General features: G+C 43.9%; 2 protein-coding genes across 3 annotated transcripts in view; one reads left to right on the top strand and one right to left on the bottom strand.

The window, feature by feature from the left end:
- The window catches only part of WDR79 (WD repeat domain 79), a 49,203-nt gene that overhangs the window by 18,636 nt on the left and 12,576 nt on the right, over nt 1–17,991 (bottom strand). The window lies entirely within an intron of this gene.
- The window catches only part of if (inflated), a 49,913-nt gene that overhangs the window by 15,821 nt on the left and 16,101 nt on the right, over nt 1–17,991 (top strand). For both annotated transcript variants that reach the window (XM_046624258.2, XM_046624259.2), the window contains exons 3-4: nt 2,262–2,371; nt 11,722–11,842. In XM_046624258.2, coding sequence (XP_046480214.1) covers nt 2,262–2,371; nt 11,722–11,842 — 231 coding nt within the window. The remainder of the gene's footprint in view (nt 1–2,261; nt 2,372–11,721; nt 11,843–17,991) is intronic.

Here is a 17,991-nt window from a genome sequence, read left to right on the forward strand (position 1 = left end):
AGCCCTCCACACTGGCTACGATACACGCGACTCGAGTGTATGCAATCGAGAAACTTTTAGCACCGCTAACTAGAATGCCACGACTCGGGAGTGTTCTTTTCATCTAACGCATGACCTACATTCTCCCTGACCCTAGAAAGAAAGCTCTGGTGAACCCTGCGTGGGCGTTCACATGAGACCATATTATAACAGATGTGGACACGTTTGCGGAGAACAGCGTTGTGCTCGATGGATACCAAGTTGTTAACCCAAACATTTAACTCGATCTTCGACCGTTTCTGGTAATTGAATCGTACCGGAAATTGACACGAAACCAAGCAGCGAAATGTAGCCATTAAAAAATCTTTAATTTTCTGATCGTAAGTGAAGATTGATCCGGGTATCCCAGGGATTGAGACTGCGGGATGGGTATACCTGTAATGCATGGCCAGCAGCGGCATATCGTCGTTGCAGAAACCAGTAGCAGCGGCTACCGATCAACGATTCGATCACCGCCGGGTTCGGCTATGTTGTTATCCGTGTAGAGCCAATTAGTATATCGACTTGGCTTCTACAACTTTCTCATTCGGTAGTAGGTACAGAATACGCCGTGTGTTTCTGCCTCTCGCAAACTTAGTCCTGCACGCGCGACACGTGTATATATGGGTATGTAGCAGAGACTGTGTACGGTGGGTCGATATATCCGAGGATAATTAGCCACCTCCTGTTGTTCGACAAACAACGATTCTTGTCCAATTAAATACCATCCGAATACCAAAATCATTAAAGAACATCGCGCGTGTCTGGACCTTGGGGGTATTTTCAATGTGTCAAAGTGAATCCGTCAAACAAATTGCGCGTGAAATTGTTGGATTACAGAACGTTAACGTGCCACTTAAAACCCTTTTTGTCAAGTCAGTTAACCCCGTAATAACGACCGATGATTATTCCCGCGATGGCTAATTACGAGGCGCCGGTTGAAACTGGTCTAGATTCAAAATAGTACCCACCAGCCTCGGCTTGCCGAGTCATCTTCGAAAATAAACCCTGACATCAGTCCGTGTAACCCTGATCCGGATCCACTGATTTCCTTTCGTTCGCTACGAGGCAAACCATGGTGAAAAAATCCCGCAGCGCAACGTGGATGTCCACGAATGGGAGTCGACGAAGAATGACCTCGGAGGTCACTAACTTCCCATACGGCTACGCCGCGTCACTCGGTGACGATGATACCACCGCGTCGGTGTTCGTCGTCGCGATGCTGCACCCTGACGATGAAGTGGATGAGATACGGAGAAGCATGAAACGCGGCGCAAGAACCAGCACCGCCTAATACAGCCGAGAACGTGTTGGCTCTGGACGTGGTTGACCGTCTCCGCAGCTGGTGTTCCCAGCTCGACTGCGCAGCCACCGTTTCTCTTTATACGGAAATCGAATGACCCATACGGGTAACGGGTTCACCGCAGAGGTACACGAAGGCCGAAGAAATCGCCGGCTGCGTACTTTTAACCCGAGTCCGAGTCCGAGTCTCTTGGAAGAACTATATTTGGAAAAAATCTGACGTTTCCATTCGTTCCGGACAGGTGTTCCGGATATCCGTTTTTGATCGCGGTTTGTTGCACGTTACTGGAAGCACATCGCGCTTCGCTTAAACCGTAGATTTTCGGTAAACAAAGGTTCAAAAAGGCAAAAGTTTGTCATGCGGGATGTGTAGAATGGCCATCGGAGGCGTATAACCTAAAGTCACATCTTTGTCGAATCAAAAAAGGAAAGTAGGCAGAGTCAAGTACTCTGCGTAACGGGAGACAGAAACAGCATTGGATTCTCTTGAATGAAGCGGCGGCAACTGGCTCGGGTTCGGAATTGGATTGAAACTTGAAGGATACGTAACTCGGTGCTGCACCTGGTACTGGTATACGCAATAAGCGTCTGTTAAGGGAACTCGCCGGCAATGTTCTCGCAGAGTTGCCTGTCTCGTTATACATACTTATATAGCGTCTTTCTCGGTTATACGGTATTACACCAGCAGAGCCTCGTCCTGTTCATTGACGTATTAGGTTACTCTCCGCGAAGAAGCGGAGTCGACCCTGCCAACTGGATATACCGCCTCCCCTGCGGAAACCAGCGAGTGTGCAGTAAGACTCAATTCCGAACCAGATATTGCACCTGGCAGTCTCGTACCTACTTCGAAATCGCGATTGTTTCGACCGTTTTTAATCCACTTATCCCCGTCGTATCGGATAGTACGCGCAACTGATGCGATGATTCTAATATAATTGCAGGGAACATGTGGAACGCGAAAATAGGGGCGGCCTACCAAGTGGACAACAAAACGGCCCAATGGTTCGGAGCGACAGTTTCAACGACGGACGAGGTGGACGGACCCATACTGGTAAGTGCATCAGTGTCAATTATAAAAAATCGTTTAGGAAACTGACAAACTTCAGAGGTATTTCGGTCCTCGAGTAGATGGATGCGCAGGCAACGTCAAAGCTGAGGCGACCCGTCGCGCTACCGTTTCGTTAAAGAGATTACTTTTTACTCTTCTCCGCGCAATCGTACTACGCGAGTGCGGACGACAGTAACGGAGGGAGAAGCATCCGCGTGTGAAAACAAAAATGTTGCATGCGTGAGCCACGGCAGAGTGTAGGATATAACGATGATACCCCCGCGCTACGTGGTCTGGAGCTTCTGTTCATGCACCAACTAGGAAGAAAAATAAATGATCAGTAATCTAAATAACCATCAGGCCTCGGTTACAGACGATGCCGTGTCTGCCGGTAGGTACCGACTATAATTTGTCTCGGCTCCAACCGCTATTTCACTCCCTGTCCAGGTTTAGTTCACCGGTTCTTTAACGGTCCGCTGGCTTGCGAGACGTTTCTATTTCACGGTTTACGAATCTATTTCTCTCAAATATTCTTCACCCAATTGTGCTTTTATCATAGAGAATTTTGATCATCGAAATCTACGCGATTTCTTTGAGAGTCCTGCAGCTGTCTGTTATCCAATTTTCTGAAAGCTTGAACGGGATTTACGCGATCGAGTGTGTGTTTTATGACCGTATGATGAAATTCTAAAGCCCGCTGAACCCTGGTCAGTATGAGCTCTCTCGCTTCTTGGCGGGTTTCTATTTCTAGATTCGAAAACAACCGGTGCTTCGCTTTCCGTCACGGTCGAAACGGTGGCTTGGCTCAGGGCGTTCATGCACTGCTTGCGATTTCACGTTTCGCACAACTACCGGAATCCCGAGGCTTTTGTTTTCGGAAAAATATTGTACCAGAACCTGCGTTCAAAATTGAGGTTCAATTTCTGCATTACCTCATTTTTCGCAGATCTTATCGTTACGGACCTGACTACGCAAAACGTGAAAGAGTCCTCTAACTCTGCGCTGGTCTTTCGCACGGCTGGCTGGACCAGCGGCAAATCTGAACCGTATCTTGTTCTGGGTATTCCCGCAATATCGCAATGCGGAATCCACGCAAGGATGGACACGCGTAACCGTGATGAGCCGCCTAATACTTCTCATTAGCGTCCTGCCTCGGTACCAATCCACCGCGAAGATCTTTTAGCCTTCGGCTCGTGTTCCACCGACAGACTTAGCGGTCCCTCTGATGTGAACAGCACCGCCCTTATCCGTTCGTCGGCACGTGCACATGTGCAACAACGTGATGATCCCTTCGCGGTTCAACATTTACATTATACCTACAACTCCCGTCACGCGCGTAAAAAAACAGTTCCACAGCACCACAGTCCGCAAGCGGCGAACTTGCATCAATCACGAGACGTTTCCTGGATCAATTCCTCGCGTAAGAAAGCGCCTTTCACTTCGTTAAATATTGGAACCGTTTCACGCCGTTTCAGTATCAAGATTCGATAAAGATTAATGCATCGGGAAGAAGCTGCAACCTGCTCAACGCAGGGTAAAAATTTCGTCACACGTGGTGGAAATAACCTTCTTGATATCGCGGAGGACGTGTTACAACGCGGATGAGAGACTGGTTGCGCGGCTAGACGATGAAAATAAATCGTCAGCACTCGATAAATTACCACAAAAAAAAAAAAAAAGCCATGGACATACGCATGACGTTATATGGTTGAGTGTCGATTTGTATCTTCTTTCCAAGCGACGTTAAGTGGTTTCAATTTTGATGGTTTGGAACGAGCGTCGTCAACGTCTGTGATCCTCGAAATGTATGTTTGAAGTTTTCGGGTGTAATAACATTGGTTCGGGATCAGTCGAGAGTCGTTTTTTAAGCGGTTTTTGATTCAACAAATGTTTTCGTATAACTTTGTGTAATTCACAGATAATTATGTGACGGAAACTACGACGTAGGAATTATAGCCTCACAAACTTTTACACGCATGAGATATTAACCCGTTTACTTTGAAACGGAAATATTGACTCGGAATGCCTTTATTTAGGTAAAGAAACACTTTTTCGACGATGTTGAGATGTTCTGAAGGTGTTTCAGAAATGGATTTTGTTGTCTTCTCCAAAATTTCCGCTTTTCTCGCAATATGACAATAATGTATAATAAATAAATAAATAGCGGCAATCGATTCGTCAGAAAAACTTAGCCCTGTTTCGCGTACTTGACAATTATTTTTTACCATAATTAAAATCGTATAAAAAACGAAAATCAAGATTGTACGCTATGGTGTAAAAAAAAAAAAAAAAAAACGAATGGGTTAACCACACCGTTGACATTCGCGCGATGCGCACACCACCTTGTTCGCACTATTTCCAGTCTCTCTCGACTCGCGGTTGATTTTCCGTGTAAGACCCGTTGACAGGTTTACCAGTATAACATTCCCCGGTTAATGTTAGAATTATCTACTTAGATCAGAATGTGCCGAGGCATTCTTCTCCGTGTGTATAAGGCGCAATCTTCCCAAGCAATTCAGATCTCCGTGTCCCGCGTGTGCGATGTGTGCAATTAAAAAATGCAAAACTCACACTCGCACCGCGGATATATTACAGCCTGCTACCGTATCAATTGCAATCGCACTGTAGCCGTGTTTTATTAACGATGAAAAATATGCGCGTATAATATAATATAATTGAGTGATTAATTTCGCTTCACGTTTCGAGCTCCACGAAATTGTAGAAACAAGAAAGGAAAAAAATAAATTGAAGAAAAAAAAAAAAAAAACCAACTGATCGATCGGTAAGTTTTTCAACGAATCGTCGTGGCGGACGCGCGATGTGAAACGAACGTGAAAGAAGCTATTCGCATCACGTGTCGAAGAGTCATTGCCGTCAGGATGCGTTAGGCCTTCTAAATATTAAGTATACGTAGATGTATACTCGTTGCTTCTGCAAGGTTGTCTCAAAAATTTATTTCATATCAGGCACGCCGAGTTCTGAGACTTTTTATTATTTTTACGTTTTTTTTTTTTTTTTTTCTTTTCATTTCAATTACACCGGTCAACACAAATTTTCAGTCTGGTTTATTATTTTACTTGCTACTTTTTTATTACTACTTCCATTATCCGCTCATTTCCATTTAATCCTCCGCCGCAGTGCCACGGTGTAATAATATCGCACTCGTAATTTATCAATTTATCAATCCAAGCTCTGCTCGGAGTGCTTTTTCATCGCCTTTGATAAGCCGGCCACTCTTCTCGCGCCTTCGAAACCCTCGAGCAGCGCAGCTGCAGCGTGCTGCTTACAGTCTTTCTACGTACGAGTTCTTGCTCGCCGTACGCTAACCCGACTGTCACCACTGGCGAGGGTTAATTCACAATCACTCTATTTCTTTTGCGGTAACGCATGTAAGAGGAACAGGACAACGCGGAGAGCAGAGAAGAATTTTGGACTTTCGAGAAGACGGGAGCATTTTTTCTTTTTTTTTTCTTATTTTTTTTTTAATTTGTTATACCCGATCCACGGATCTTCTTGAGCACCAAGACTGAATTATCGGTGCGGTGTAAAAAAAATTGAGAGAGAATCTACCTTGACGCGCTATCGGATGAATCTTTGTTCGGCGGAGTTTGTTACAAGGGGATAAAGTACGAAAGAGGAAATCGGGAATCGATTCCAAGGATGGTCGAAAGCGCGGAGACAATCGCTGCATGGTCGCAGGCAGAGCTCTCTGGACGATCTTGAATACCGGCCCCCGGTACAAAAACGGTCGTCCTCTCCTCCTCTTCGCTCGAATAAGAAGAAGCGTTCAAAGGGCGAACAATCGTCGGGAGGATACATGTATAACCAAGGATCGCGGAGCGGGCAGCCTGAAGTTTGCAGGCGATAAAATTGTTCGCGGCAAAGCTTATACCTGCCTCGGGACCAGGGAGATACCAACATCCGTGAGGGTGAAGAGGGACGTATGCCGGGATTATCGCGCGGCAAAAACGCATCGATTAAAGAACGCGGTGAAAAATAGAAGGATACAATCGGCGCCGGCGTTGCGACCCCGGCGACCCTCTCTGAGAGCAGAGTCTTGTAACCCGGAACCCTTCCCTTCCCCTTTTATCTTCCCTCTCCTTGTATCTTCCCGCCAAAGATTACGCCCAATAATTCGCACCGCTGAGCGTCTACGCGTATTGCTTGAAACATACAATGCGAGTCTGCGGTTTGGCGAAAAACGTTGTCGAATCGGCGAATCGGCCGCTCGTGTATGTTTGTATATTTCAGCGGGCAGCTAATTTGGCGTCCCGAGACAATGGGCATTCCCTCCGCGTGTTTTGTCCTCGCTGGACAAATTGCGACGCCCGCTAAACGGTCGGTTTTTCTCCCCCGATCGGCGTCGGTGCTCCTTCATTGCGGTACCGGAGACTGCGGAATCGTCGTGACGAGGAACAATTTGCGGTTCGGTAAGAGGTGGTTGCTGGTTGCAGTGGTTCACGAGCAATGTACCTACTTGCGAAACGTCGTAATTGCGGCAAAAATCGGAAAAAGAGGAAATAGAGGGCGCCGTTTTGCGAAAGAGTTTTTGATACCCCGACATCGCGAAGAATAACTACGGTATAAATAATGCCTGACTCAGAGTCCGCCGTTCTCGGCGCGACGAAGCCGAGTGACTCAACCGCGAACGACTCAACTTTGAAACTTGGACTAATACGAAAATTACCACGGATGCGTTTTACTTTCGACTTTCGGCAATTGGCACGGCGACAGGTGTAACACAATATCGCCGATGGTGAGGCGGAAAATTTTGGAAATTAGATAAAAAGAACCTTCGAGAGGTTAGATCGGTTACACCGATGAACACGAGTTTTCAGTTTGGGTTTCTAGATGTCAAATTTTGATTTCTTCCACGTAACTGATAAGTCGAAGAATAGTTTTATCAGGTAAAATTTGCTTTTTTAGAAACCAAAACGATATTTCGGATTTCAAGAAAAATTACCTATTTTCTCAAACATTTATTGTAAATAACAACTAAACAAACTTCAGTTCTGCAGTCAAATTAGCTTTATTCAAAACTAATAATTAACAACAAACTATAAAAGTAAAAGAATCGATAATACAAATTATAAGTAATAAATAAAGATTTCGGTTATCACTCGATGTATAGAATCGAAGTTTATTTATTTCAATAGAAACTCGGAATTTCTTTCCTTTTTACTCCTCCTGATTTGTGTTATCGGCCGAGGGTCGCGCTGCCCCTGATTTCGTGAAGCTAAAAGCGGAATTCCCGTGTGACAGGTGAGTCAGGAATTCCCATCGACCGGAAGTCAGGCACAAGGATCATTCGTTTTTTACACTCGCAGCGACGTCGAGCTGCTCGAGCACGTGACGAATGTATTATTAATTTCATGCCGCGGAGAAGCAAGAGGAAATAAAAAAGGAAAAGAAACCGACGCCTACCTACACGTGAGATATTGCTAAACTGGGAGAAGATCATTCGCCAGTGTAATAACGGTAATTACAAGGCGAGGTTAATTTCCGAGCCGTGCGCGGGGCGTTAAATTATCTCGGCTATTGTTACGCAACGATTATTTGCGAAATGGAACAATAACGCGAACTTCTCTTCCGTAAAAGGGCACCTGGTAAGTCAGTAAAGTCGGTATAACTGAGCCGCATGAGACTCGTTTTACGATCGGTCATTACCAGCCCATTTTCAGGTGAGAGAGGAAAAGAGAGAGGGAGAAAAAGAGAGACGGGGTTAAAAACGCGTCAAGGGACTCCGGAGTCCCGAGAGACGAACATTTTTCGCGTCGAAGTTAGTTTCTTTCCCCGTGGAAGAGGTGTCAGGACCTCTCGAATCGATCGTCCTGCAGCCGCGGCTACGGCCAACCTTCGTATGTGTTTTATAACGAAACGGGTCGAAATAGCCCCGTCGGTGTAATAAAGGTACGCTCCACCCACACCCACGGCCAACTCTGTTGATTTTCAAACATCGAACCCTGCTACCTAGTAGTCAAGACGCCTAAGCTCATGGGTGCAGTCGACACCGATGACCTCATTCACGGACCGAAATAACTTTCGCTTCCTTTTGGTACATCGCGCTTCATCTCAGTGGTTCCTCTCGTCGGGTCACCGTTGTTTATTCATTTTATTCTCTCGAACCGAGTGGCGTAAAATCCGAAATAAGAAGAAGAATAAGAAGAAGGAGAGACGGAAAGAAATCATAAAAATCGGAAAACAAAATATCAAACAAACCTGATAATAACCGATACTAAAATTGGTACGAGATCTTTTTTTTTCTTCTTCTTCTTCCTTCGACAGATTATCCGAAATTCTTCTTCGCATAGCCGTCAATAAATAACGAGGCTTATTTGTTGGTTCTGGCTCTGGTTTGGACGGACTGAAATTCTCCTTTTTGTCTTACCGCATCCCTTCTCTCTATTCGGCTTATTTTAGCCCGCAAAATAATGCCCAGCTTCAAGAAACAATCTTTCCTCAAGGCGTTCAGAGTTGTGAAACTATCAAAGCACGAAAGTTCTTGAAGTTATTTCATATTACATCGATCAGATATATTTGGATGATCATATTATTACAATCATCATCGCCGTAATTGAAACCGGATCGCACCGTGTGAGTTTGATTTTCCGTTTTTTCTTTCGCACAATCCTCTCTTATTTCTACTCGCTTTTTTTTTTTTTTTTTTGAAGAAAATCCAGCTGCTTCATCCAGACTAAAGTTGAGCGAGCAGGTTCTACGCGTAGCGCAGCAGATAAGTATTTGACGCAAGTACGAGGACTTTGCGTGTAACGTGATACCAGGCACTCGGAGTTTCTTGGTTTATTAATTAATCAGTGCCGACCGAGAAGAGAAGCACCACGCGACTAGAACGACAAACGGACCACAACGACTCGCATAGAACAACGGAGATAATAACGACGTTAATACAACGAGGATGATAGTAATAATAATAAGAGCATCGAAAACTCATTTAACGGCATACGGCACGGTATAACAGAGATGATTCATTGCGGTAGGAGTTCGACTGGCAGAGCCGCACCCGTTTCTGGTTCTTGGGAGCTTAGACGAGCGCGATGGATAAATTGCGGTTCTTCTTTGTCCTTCTTTAAATCCTCGTCAGACTTTTCTCTCTCAGCTTTCTTCGTCTCGTTTTTGCTCTCCCTCTCGCTTCGGGGTTGGACCGCGTCGCCGGAATAAATTGTAACGAGGCTCTCCGGGTCCGTCGTCGTTTGAGCCAATTTATCTGATTGTCTGCAGAATTAGACGCGCGACCTCACGGAACGGGGACTTGGGAGTCCCTGTCTATGAAGCCGCAGCTGCGTACGACTCTCGTTATTCAAATATCGGGGCCGGGTCGAGGTTCCAAATTTGAAAAGTTCCGAGAGCTTCCGAAAACATTATCGCCGTTCGGAACGGCGTCGGAAGCGTAAAACGCCGTTGCATTTCCAGAACTCTTTCATTGTCAGTCCGACTGCGACGTCCAGTGTCCAGCATCGAGTAATCGTATCTCACTGTGTGGGTTGAAAAGCTGAGCTACATGATTTCGTGGCAGGAGCAGCCGGACGGACAAGACGGACGCGTTATCGATAGATAAGAGACTTCTGCCCGGGATGCGGGTCTCTGTGTAATGGTGCACAAAGACTAATTGCACGCGTGGAGTGAAAGTGGCTTCGACGCAACGACGACGACGTGATTTCGGAGTGCGATAAAGTCGGAGGACAATCGGGTAACGTTCTACGATATTTGGCTCCTTGCACGCTGTACGTTGCACGAAGTTTAACTCGCGTCATCTCGACTTTTTAAGCTATTTTTATCTACGGAGCAAAGTTCTCACTCCCGGCCGAACGTTTTATCGCATGAAAATAAAACATTTTACAGCTCGACCATTCCATTATCATCATCATCATCATCATCGCCATCGTCATCGTTTATAGAGACTCTTATAAGCCGTGATCAATTTCCAGCGACAGAGTTTTTCAGGACTTGCAAACTTTTCGAAAATTCTGCGGTAGCACTGATTGTGAGGGTTCGAAGATCCTTTCGGGTTTCACGTTGCCATCCGTATGACGAAGAGGCTTGAAAACAGGACCCGGTTAAGTAGGAAAAAAAAAAAAGATTAGAATCGTCCTCGAGTTGTTCAAGTCTCAAGATTTTCGGGCAAACATACGGTGTCGTTCGTATTTATAACTGGCAACAACAAGTAGCGGCACATGCTGAGCTTTCGTTCAACTTCGAGTGTGTCGTAAGCCTCGGTGGAGATAAAAAAAAAAAAAGAAAAAAAAATAAACTACCAGCTCGGCTTGCGTAGGTCGTAATTTCGGCTCTTCAAATTTAATATCGTCTGACCCGGAGGAGAAGGAAGAAGAGGTCCGAAAATCGAAACTCTTGAGCCGTCGTATTACAGATCGTAACGACGCGGTTGGGACTGCTCGGTAATAGTCACCTATGCATGAGAATTCTTCTTTAATACGGAGCTTCGAGGAGGTTTCAGATCCGGTCAGGCTACACTGATTCGGATAATGCGATAACCCCGGTTTCGGGGTCCCGTCCAGCCGATCGTTTGAAGAAACCAAGCGTTATTACAATACGTGTGGGCATCGCGTACCCGCGCACATTCAAATATATATATATACATTTACACACGGTCGACTACGTCAACGTTAATAACGCATGTTCTAAATGCGGCAGTGATATATCCTGTGATGTGTTTGGCTCGGATCGACGCTAGGCTTCGACTGTGTATGTTGTAAAAGTTATCGCACAGTGTCGCAGCAGCCTTGCCGGTCCTCGTATAAACTCGTTTCAATGTAATGTAATTGAACCCGAAAAGCCTGGCTCTCTCATCTTTTCGGAGTCACGGTCAAACCGGAGGCTCGACTTTGAACACGATTTTGTTGCTCTTCTTTTTCATATTTTTTTTTTTACCGCACGGTGAAAATCGGTATAAGCCTGCGGTTGATATTTTTTTCTGCCGATCGAATCACTGTGAATCACACAGGTCTGCAACAAAATATTTTATAATATTATGTTTTCGAGTGTGTTGAATTCAAAAATCACTTCCATTTACCTCCGTCACGTGTACAATATTTTTGCAAAATACAAGGCGTTTGCATAAAGAAAAAGCATAACGGTAAAGAAAAAACCACCATCTCATTACGATGAACTAAACGGTATTTCTTATAAAATTAGACAAACAATTTCTTTACGAAATGTATTCAACATTTCGTGTTAATTTTTGAGTATTTTCCCCGGTTTCAGTGAGTAAAAATGTATCAGAAACGGTATGAAATGTTATTAGTATACCGAAACGCTGATAAATTTATTACTGTTTCTTAATAGTTAATAATAGATTTGTTTGATTTATTTTTTAGGCCTGTGCACCGAGGTACTTATGGTTCACCAGTTCCTTCGCGGCACGAGAACCGGTCGGCACTTGCTACATTACCAGCCACAGTTTTAGCGGTTCGAAAGAATTCTCACCCTGCAGAACGAGTGAGTATCAAGTTAAATTGCCAATAATTTCAGGTGAATTACAGTATTCACAGCAGCTTCTTTTCGCACGAGAAAGGTAAATAGGAAGAAACAAAAGAAGAAAAGAACAGAATGAGAATATTGCTTCTGATATAATTACATGTGAAATCTTGGACGCTTTAATAACGACGTTTCGGTATTTAGGACATAATTTACATTCGGCAAGCACGATTTTTATTTGTTTGTTTTTCTTCGTTTTGTCAAACATCGATTTACCGCGGATCACAAACCGGGTTAGCGTACGGAGGGTGAAAAAATAGGTCACAATCGTAATAGAAGAGGTGTTACAAAGTCTTTTACGCAAAACCAAACCTAACGAAAAAAAACTCCCATTTTTTTTTTTTGTTTTTTCATGGGAATTTAGTTTTTAGGAATTAATCTTCAAGTTGGGGGTACGAATTTGCAACCAGTTTGAGGGTTTCCACGTTTCAAGATAAGGAAACGTCCGGTGCAGTCGCTAAACCGACGGTTAGATTATTATGGTTCCGGCGCGTCGAGAACCGCAGGACGAAATATTCCGTGCCTGTTTTAGCCGAGGTAAAATAAAGCTTATTATATACAAGGTACCAGGAGCAACTATATCGTCGCTGACAGACAAACTAGAAACATTTTCTGTCTGGATATACTCACCCTGACCTTGCCGGGTAAATATGTCTGTTAGCTACCGGTGCAGCAGCCCAACATGATGCACGGTGCGCCTAAACAATCTTTTTTTCTTTCTCTCTTTCTCTATTTACTTCTTCATTTCTTTTTCTTACCACTCCGTTTATCGTCCCTGAGAAAACGCAGGGCAGAAGCTTTATATGAGGTTTTTTCTAACGCAAGGCGTGTATTTAAAATGTGGAAGGGAAGGAGGAAAATTGAAATACGCTGTACACGGTACCGTGGGTTTCAAGTCGATGAAATTTGGAGGGGGAATTTCGGTGAACGAGAGATGTGTTGCACAAATTTTTGTTTAAACAATTTGTTAACAACTTTTCGGCATTATTTTTATTGAAAACGAATTATCTTATCAAGACGTTAGCGATAGATTTCTTTCAAATTTTCATCTCATCGCGAAGCGTTCAATATTCTCACCGAGACTCACTTTCGGTCGGTAACATCCGTCCAACGATACTTCTCATAAGAGGCAAACGGTTCACGGGTCTCGACTCTGTTTCCCAAATTTCAAATTTCCGGATAAACGAGACATGTGGCATATTCGGCACCCTCGTTTGACGCACCCCGCAGCAAGATGCCGTAAACGTTAACCGTAACGAAATATTTCCTGCCATGCGACGGAACGGCGTCGCACTTTTCAAGGTACTCGAGAGCCCCGAGCCTCGCTGCGTAAGGAGTAACAGAGATGGAGGATATTTTTTCCCGCATGTTCGAGGGTACGGGCCACTTAAAATCGGGCTCCCCAACCGCCTGAGCGACGACGCTTTTTCCGCCCTCCGATCCCCCAGACAATTTGAGCCGTATAGTTTCCTATCTGCACGCTCGCCGATAGAGAAGTCAAAACACTTCGATGACGAGGCTGGACCGCCGGCTTATCGGGACCCGGCACTCCGTTCCGGCTTTGATCGCGGCCCCGCAGCTGTCGGCAGCCCCGCGGAAGCCGTTCGGGCCCTTTCACCCTGCACGCAGGGCCCACGCGGACCCCCCAGGTCGCGGGACCGTCACGGGAAACTCGACCTCGTCCCGCCCCCTCACAATTTTCACCCTGCTTCAGAAAACACCGGAGTTAATACCGCCGACTGTTTCTAACAGTCTCGGGACTAGCTGCGGAAGGAGGATGTTTTCTTTGTTGGGAAGGGTCGGACGACGCACGGTACGTTGTCACTTCTCGAAATGGTCCAGATACCTCGTACGATATACGGAGCTTTTGATCGCGGTTTTAGGTACGGGGTTGAAATTTCGAAATTGGCAAATTCCGAATTTTTTTTTGTCGCGAAACGTGGAAGCGACCAAATATCAAAGTTTCGAATTAGCCGAAAGTGCGAGAATGAGAAAGTTTGAAAATCTGAAACATCGAAATTCCGAATGATCAAAGATGTTCAGTTCGGTGAATTTCTGGCTTGGTGAAATATTCACCACTTTGATTTTTCTTTGGTTCGGATTTTCGATACGTTTACGTTCGGAATCCTGGCGATCCTGATTTTTTACGCCCACTCTTTGAGTAAACTACGCTGTCTGGGTATACTTTAATAATCGGAATTTTATTCTATCGAAACTTTATTTTTCGCAATATTTCTCTATTGAAACTTGAATTTTCGAAATCTTGCATTCCGGAACTTTGATCCGTCGGCTTTCCGACCAATCGAAACTTCGTTGCTCCGTAAAAATTTGATTCCTTCACTTCATATTTCCCTATATCAAATAATTCGGAATTAGACGCTTTCGGAACTTTCCAATTTCGAAACTTAAACTCGGCCCCCGAGAGTTTACGTATAACGCAACGATGCCAGGATCGAGGAACAATGGGGAGATGAAGATGCTGCAGAACTAAGAATATCTCGATCCCTTCAGCGTCGCTGCGTGCGGTCGAACGGACGATTATACGCGCCGGTTCAATGCGTGTGTCTTATTGATAGGCATTGGCGTCTTTCTTCGAGCGTATCCGGCTCGATCGCTATCGATAGAGAGAATCGGAAATCGGAGAATACCCATCGCATCGAGTCTCTGTATCGGCACACCGTCGATGCGGAGATTTTTCGCGCAAGTTCCAACCATCGAGGTCCGGAAGAAGGATTTTTTCAATTTTTTCTTCGATCAAGCTGCAGAGTCGTGCAATTTTTTTTTCACCCTTTGACTACGGTTCGCAAACCGTGTTTCCGGTCTTTGGTTTTATCCCTTCGGTATCCGGTAAAGCTAGACTTGCGCGGTCGTAGAATTCAACGTTATGCCACGTGTGCAGTGATTTACGCCCGTGTTATATATGAATTTAAAAAAGTAACGCCACTTCTGTCCTTTCATAGCCCGTACAAGTTTCCGAGTTATTTACATACAGGCACCGTAGGTATCGGTTTCCGCTACTTCGTCGCGAAAAATTAATATCGCGTTGATCTCGAGGCACGAGTCAAAATCACGGCTTTGCTTCGAACATATCGCTAGAGAAAAATATCCGCCGAGTGATCTGACGAGAGCCATTTTTAGAGAGTTATTCGTCGTTACGATTACTAAATTTCTACGAATAAACCGAATGAGTGTGAAAACGGTGAAAGCGGAAGAAAAATTCATATCGCGTTGAGGATATTTCAAATATAATATTGTATTTCTAATTTGTATAGAAAATACAAGAAAAAAAGATTGAACAGGAGTTTCGAAGAAAGTAAAAAAAGATATCGTAAACTCTTTTTGATTTATCTAGTCTCTTAAGTCTTGTTTAAAACTAATGCTGTTCACTTCCTGACCTAAACATTCAGTTTTATATTCATCGTATTTTATTTCTTCATAAAAATTGTTGTAAAAAAAAAATCTGTAAATATGCATATCTTGCGTAAAAATAAATCTCCGTGTACCGTGTAAAGAAAAAAAGAAAACCTAAATACCTGAAGAAATATCGTTATTAATTTAAGGGAGAAATTGAAAGTTACATTTCGCAGGCCCGTGTAATTAATACGAGAGCTTGCGGTCGGATCGACAGCTCTCGCTTTACAGTTGACAGCGTTAATTACGGAGTCGCATTCAGAGACACTTGATCTCGCTTAAAAATTACGATTGAAACGGCTCAACCCAGAGCTTTCGCGCGAGTGTAAAACCGCGCAAGCTCCTGTACTTTAATTACAATTCATCAGTGTTGGTTACCAATTCACAGCTCGTCCCGCACTCCCGTTAACTTGTACCGCTTACGCAACGTTTTCGCAACTCTACGTCTCGAGTGATTAATATTATTGACGCATATACTTATATATTATACAATAACACGCGAGCATCTCGATCCTGAAAATTTTATTCGCGTTTCACGCAGTCAACTTTACTTAACGCGTCGTCTCCGCGAACCTCTGCGTATAATTATCAGAGAGTTCATTCATTCCGCTTTCTTATTCTCTGTACGCGAATATAGCGAATCGCGAAGCAAACGCGCGTTGAGTGAATAATTCGCATTCCCTCGGGATCACGCGCTTCTTCCGCGATTGATATATCTCTCAAACGAGCCGTAATGCAAGGTGCATGCCGCGGCAGTAATTCACCCCCTGCTAATCTCTGGTCAACGTCAAGTTGCAACTTCCGAGTTGCACGGCAAGTTCCATCTCACTCTTTGATCTGACTTCGACCGCGTTTTACGAGCGAGGCTGCTGCAGACGCGGGGTTTAACAAATTTATCCCGAGGGAACGGAATCGTCCCGGTTCCAGAATCGGAATCGCCTTACTGTCGTCCCGTTAATTCAAGAATAGCTCTTTCTCTCACCGAGAAATTCTATCCCCGGCGCAACGAGATACATTTTTATAAATAACACTGTACCGTTTAATCGCTGCTCCACGGATATAAAGGGGATAAAACGATTTATATAAATTGCGCGTTCAAACTTCTCCCTCGGAATCAAAGTGTGTATCCGTTTCGGAGACTCAAAGACTTAAACACAGAAATAAAAGCAAGGAAATTGAATCGACGAGAGGTTTTCAATATCTGTTTTAAATACGACAAAATCATCAGCCGACCAAACGTTTCAACGCATACAAATATGCCATCCAAGATCGTTTCTATCGTTGTATAGTATAGATTTTAAACATTGGACGATCCGTAAACCAGCTATACATATACAGACATACACTGATCAATTATTCACTCAGGGAAAACGGGATTGATCGAAGCGAAGAAAGATCAATGCACGCGTTGGAACGCATACTAATTGCTAAAAATAAACGTCAATCGTTTCTTATACCGTATAATAGACACGACGCGTCAATGGCGAAGCATTAGAGTATAAACACGACTTTTAATACATTTGTAATAATTAAGCGAGCTCCGCGCTGCACTCTGATTGATATTACTGCACCGTAGGCAGAGAGAGTCGGTATTGAGTTGCGAGTGCTCGTTCGTCTTTACGTCTGTCTGCACGGTCATCCGTTAGCGGCTGTGTAAAATATATTTTATCTCGTGTATAATGCATATTATGCACGCTCGGAAAGGCCAGTCTTACCGGATACGCTATCGCGTTTATAACACATATGAGGGTTCCTAATACGCGGATGCATTTACGTACGTGTACGCTTGCACACTGTAAGCTGCTCAGGCGTCCGTGACACGATCGGAGCTTCTGTTATACGCGCTTGTACGTTACAATTTTTACTTTGATTTATTTACAACGCGTACCATTGCCGGATTTTTCAAACTTCGATTCTTGTCTCTTTAATTGCGTTTTCATAATGTACATATATGTCCAGGTACATATAATGTTATCCCAATATGTATATAAATTTTTATGTTAATAAATTATAACGTCTCTTCGTGAAAAATTCTTATATAATTCAGTTTTTCGGCTTTCTGACTGGGTGTAACGCCTGAATGATTTGAATTTTCGGGGAGGATAAAAATCGAGGATCAAATTTGTCTGGCCTAATGTTGTGTAATTCGAGTATTTCGGACCACGCTTCGAGGGGTTATTAATTTTGTTTTCAAACCGTAGCGCGCACTTCGGAAGACGAGAACTATTTATAATATAGATCCTAGATAAAAGTAGGTATATATATAAACATATATGTAAAGAACTGGAGGTAGATGTTAGGGCACGTTTCGTACATTGGATTTAGTATGTGAGGTATGATACGTATATGTAATAATATACCCCGTATACCACAAGTAAATATACACCTACCTAATTACGGTAATTAATCATTTGGGTAATTATTTTTTCACCTTATCGTATGTTCTGTATTAATCCGCTGAAACGCTTAAATAACTCACGTTGCATGTCGGGATATTAGTTACGACACCCTACAGGTGTAATATTCTCGGGCACGTTCGACCCTTGCAGTATTAATGGTAATTAATAATTAACGGCAATTAATCGCGAATCGTGAAGTGAAATCTAAAGGAATCGCGATCCTCATTAACGTACTGTTATAAATATCTACAATATAAATATAACTTGTGCGTCGACTGAAAAAGGAAATAAATTCACGAC

The sequence above is a fragment of the Neodiprion pinetum genome, chromosome 4 (genome assembly GCF_021155775.2).
Source record: "Neodiprion pinetum isolate iyNeoPine1 chromosome 4, iyNeoPine1.2, whole genome shotgun sequence".
Lineage (NCBI taxonomy): Eukaryota > Metazoa > Arthropoda > Insecta > Hymenoptera > Diprionidae > Neodiprion > Neodiprion pinetum.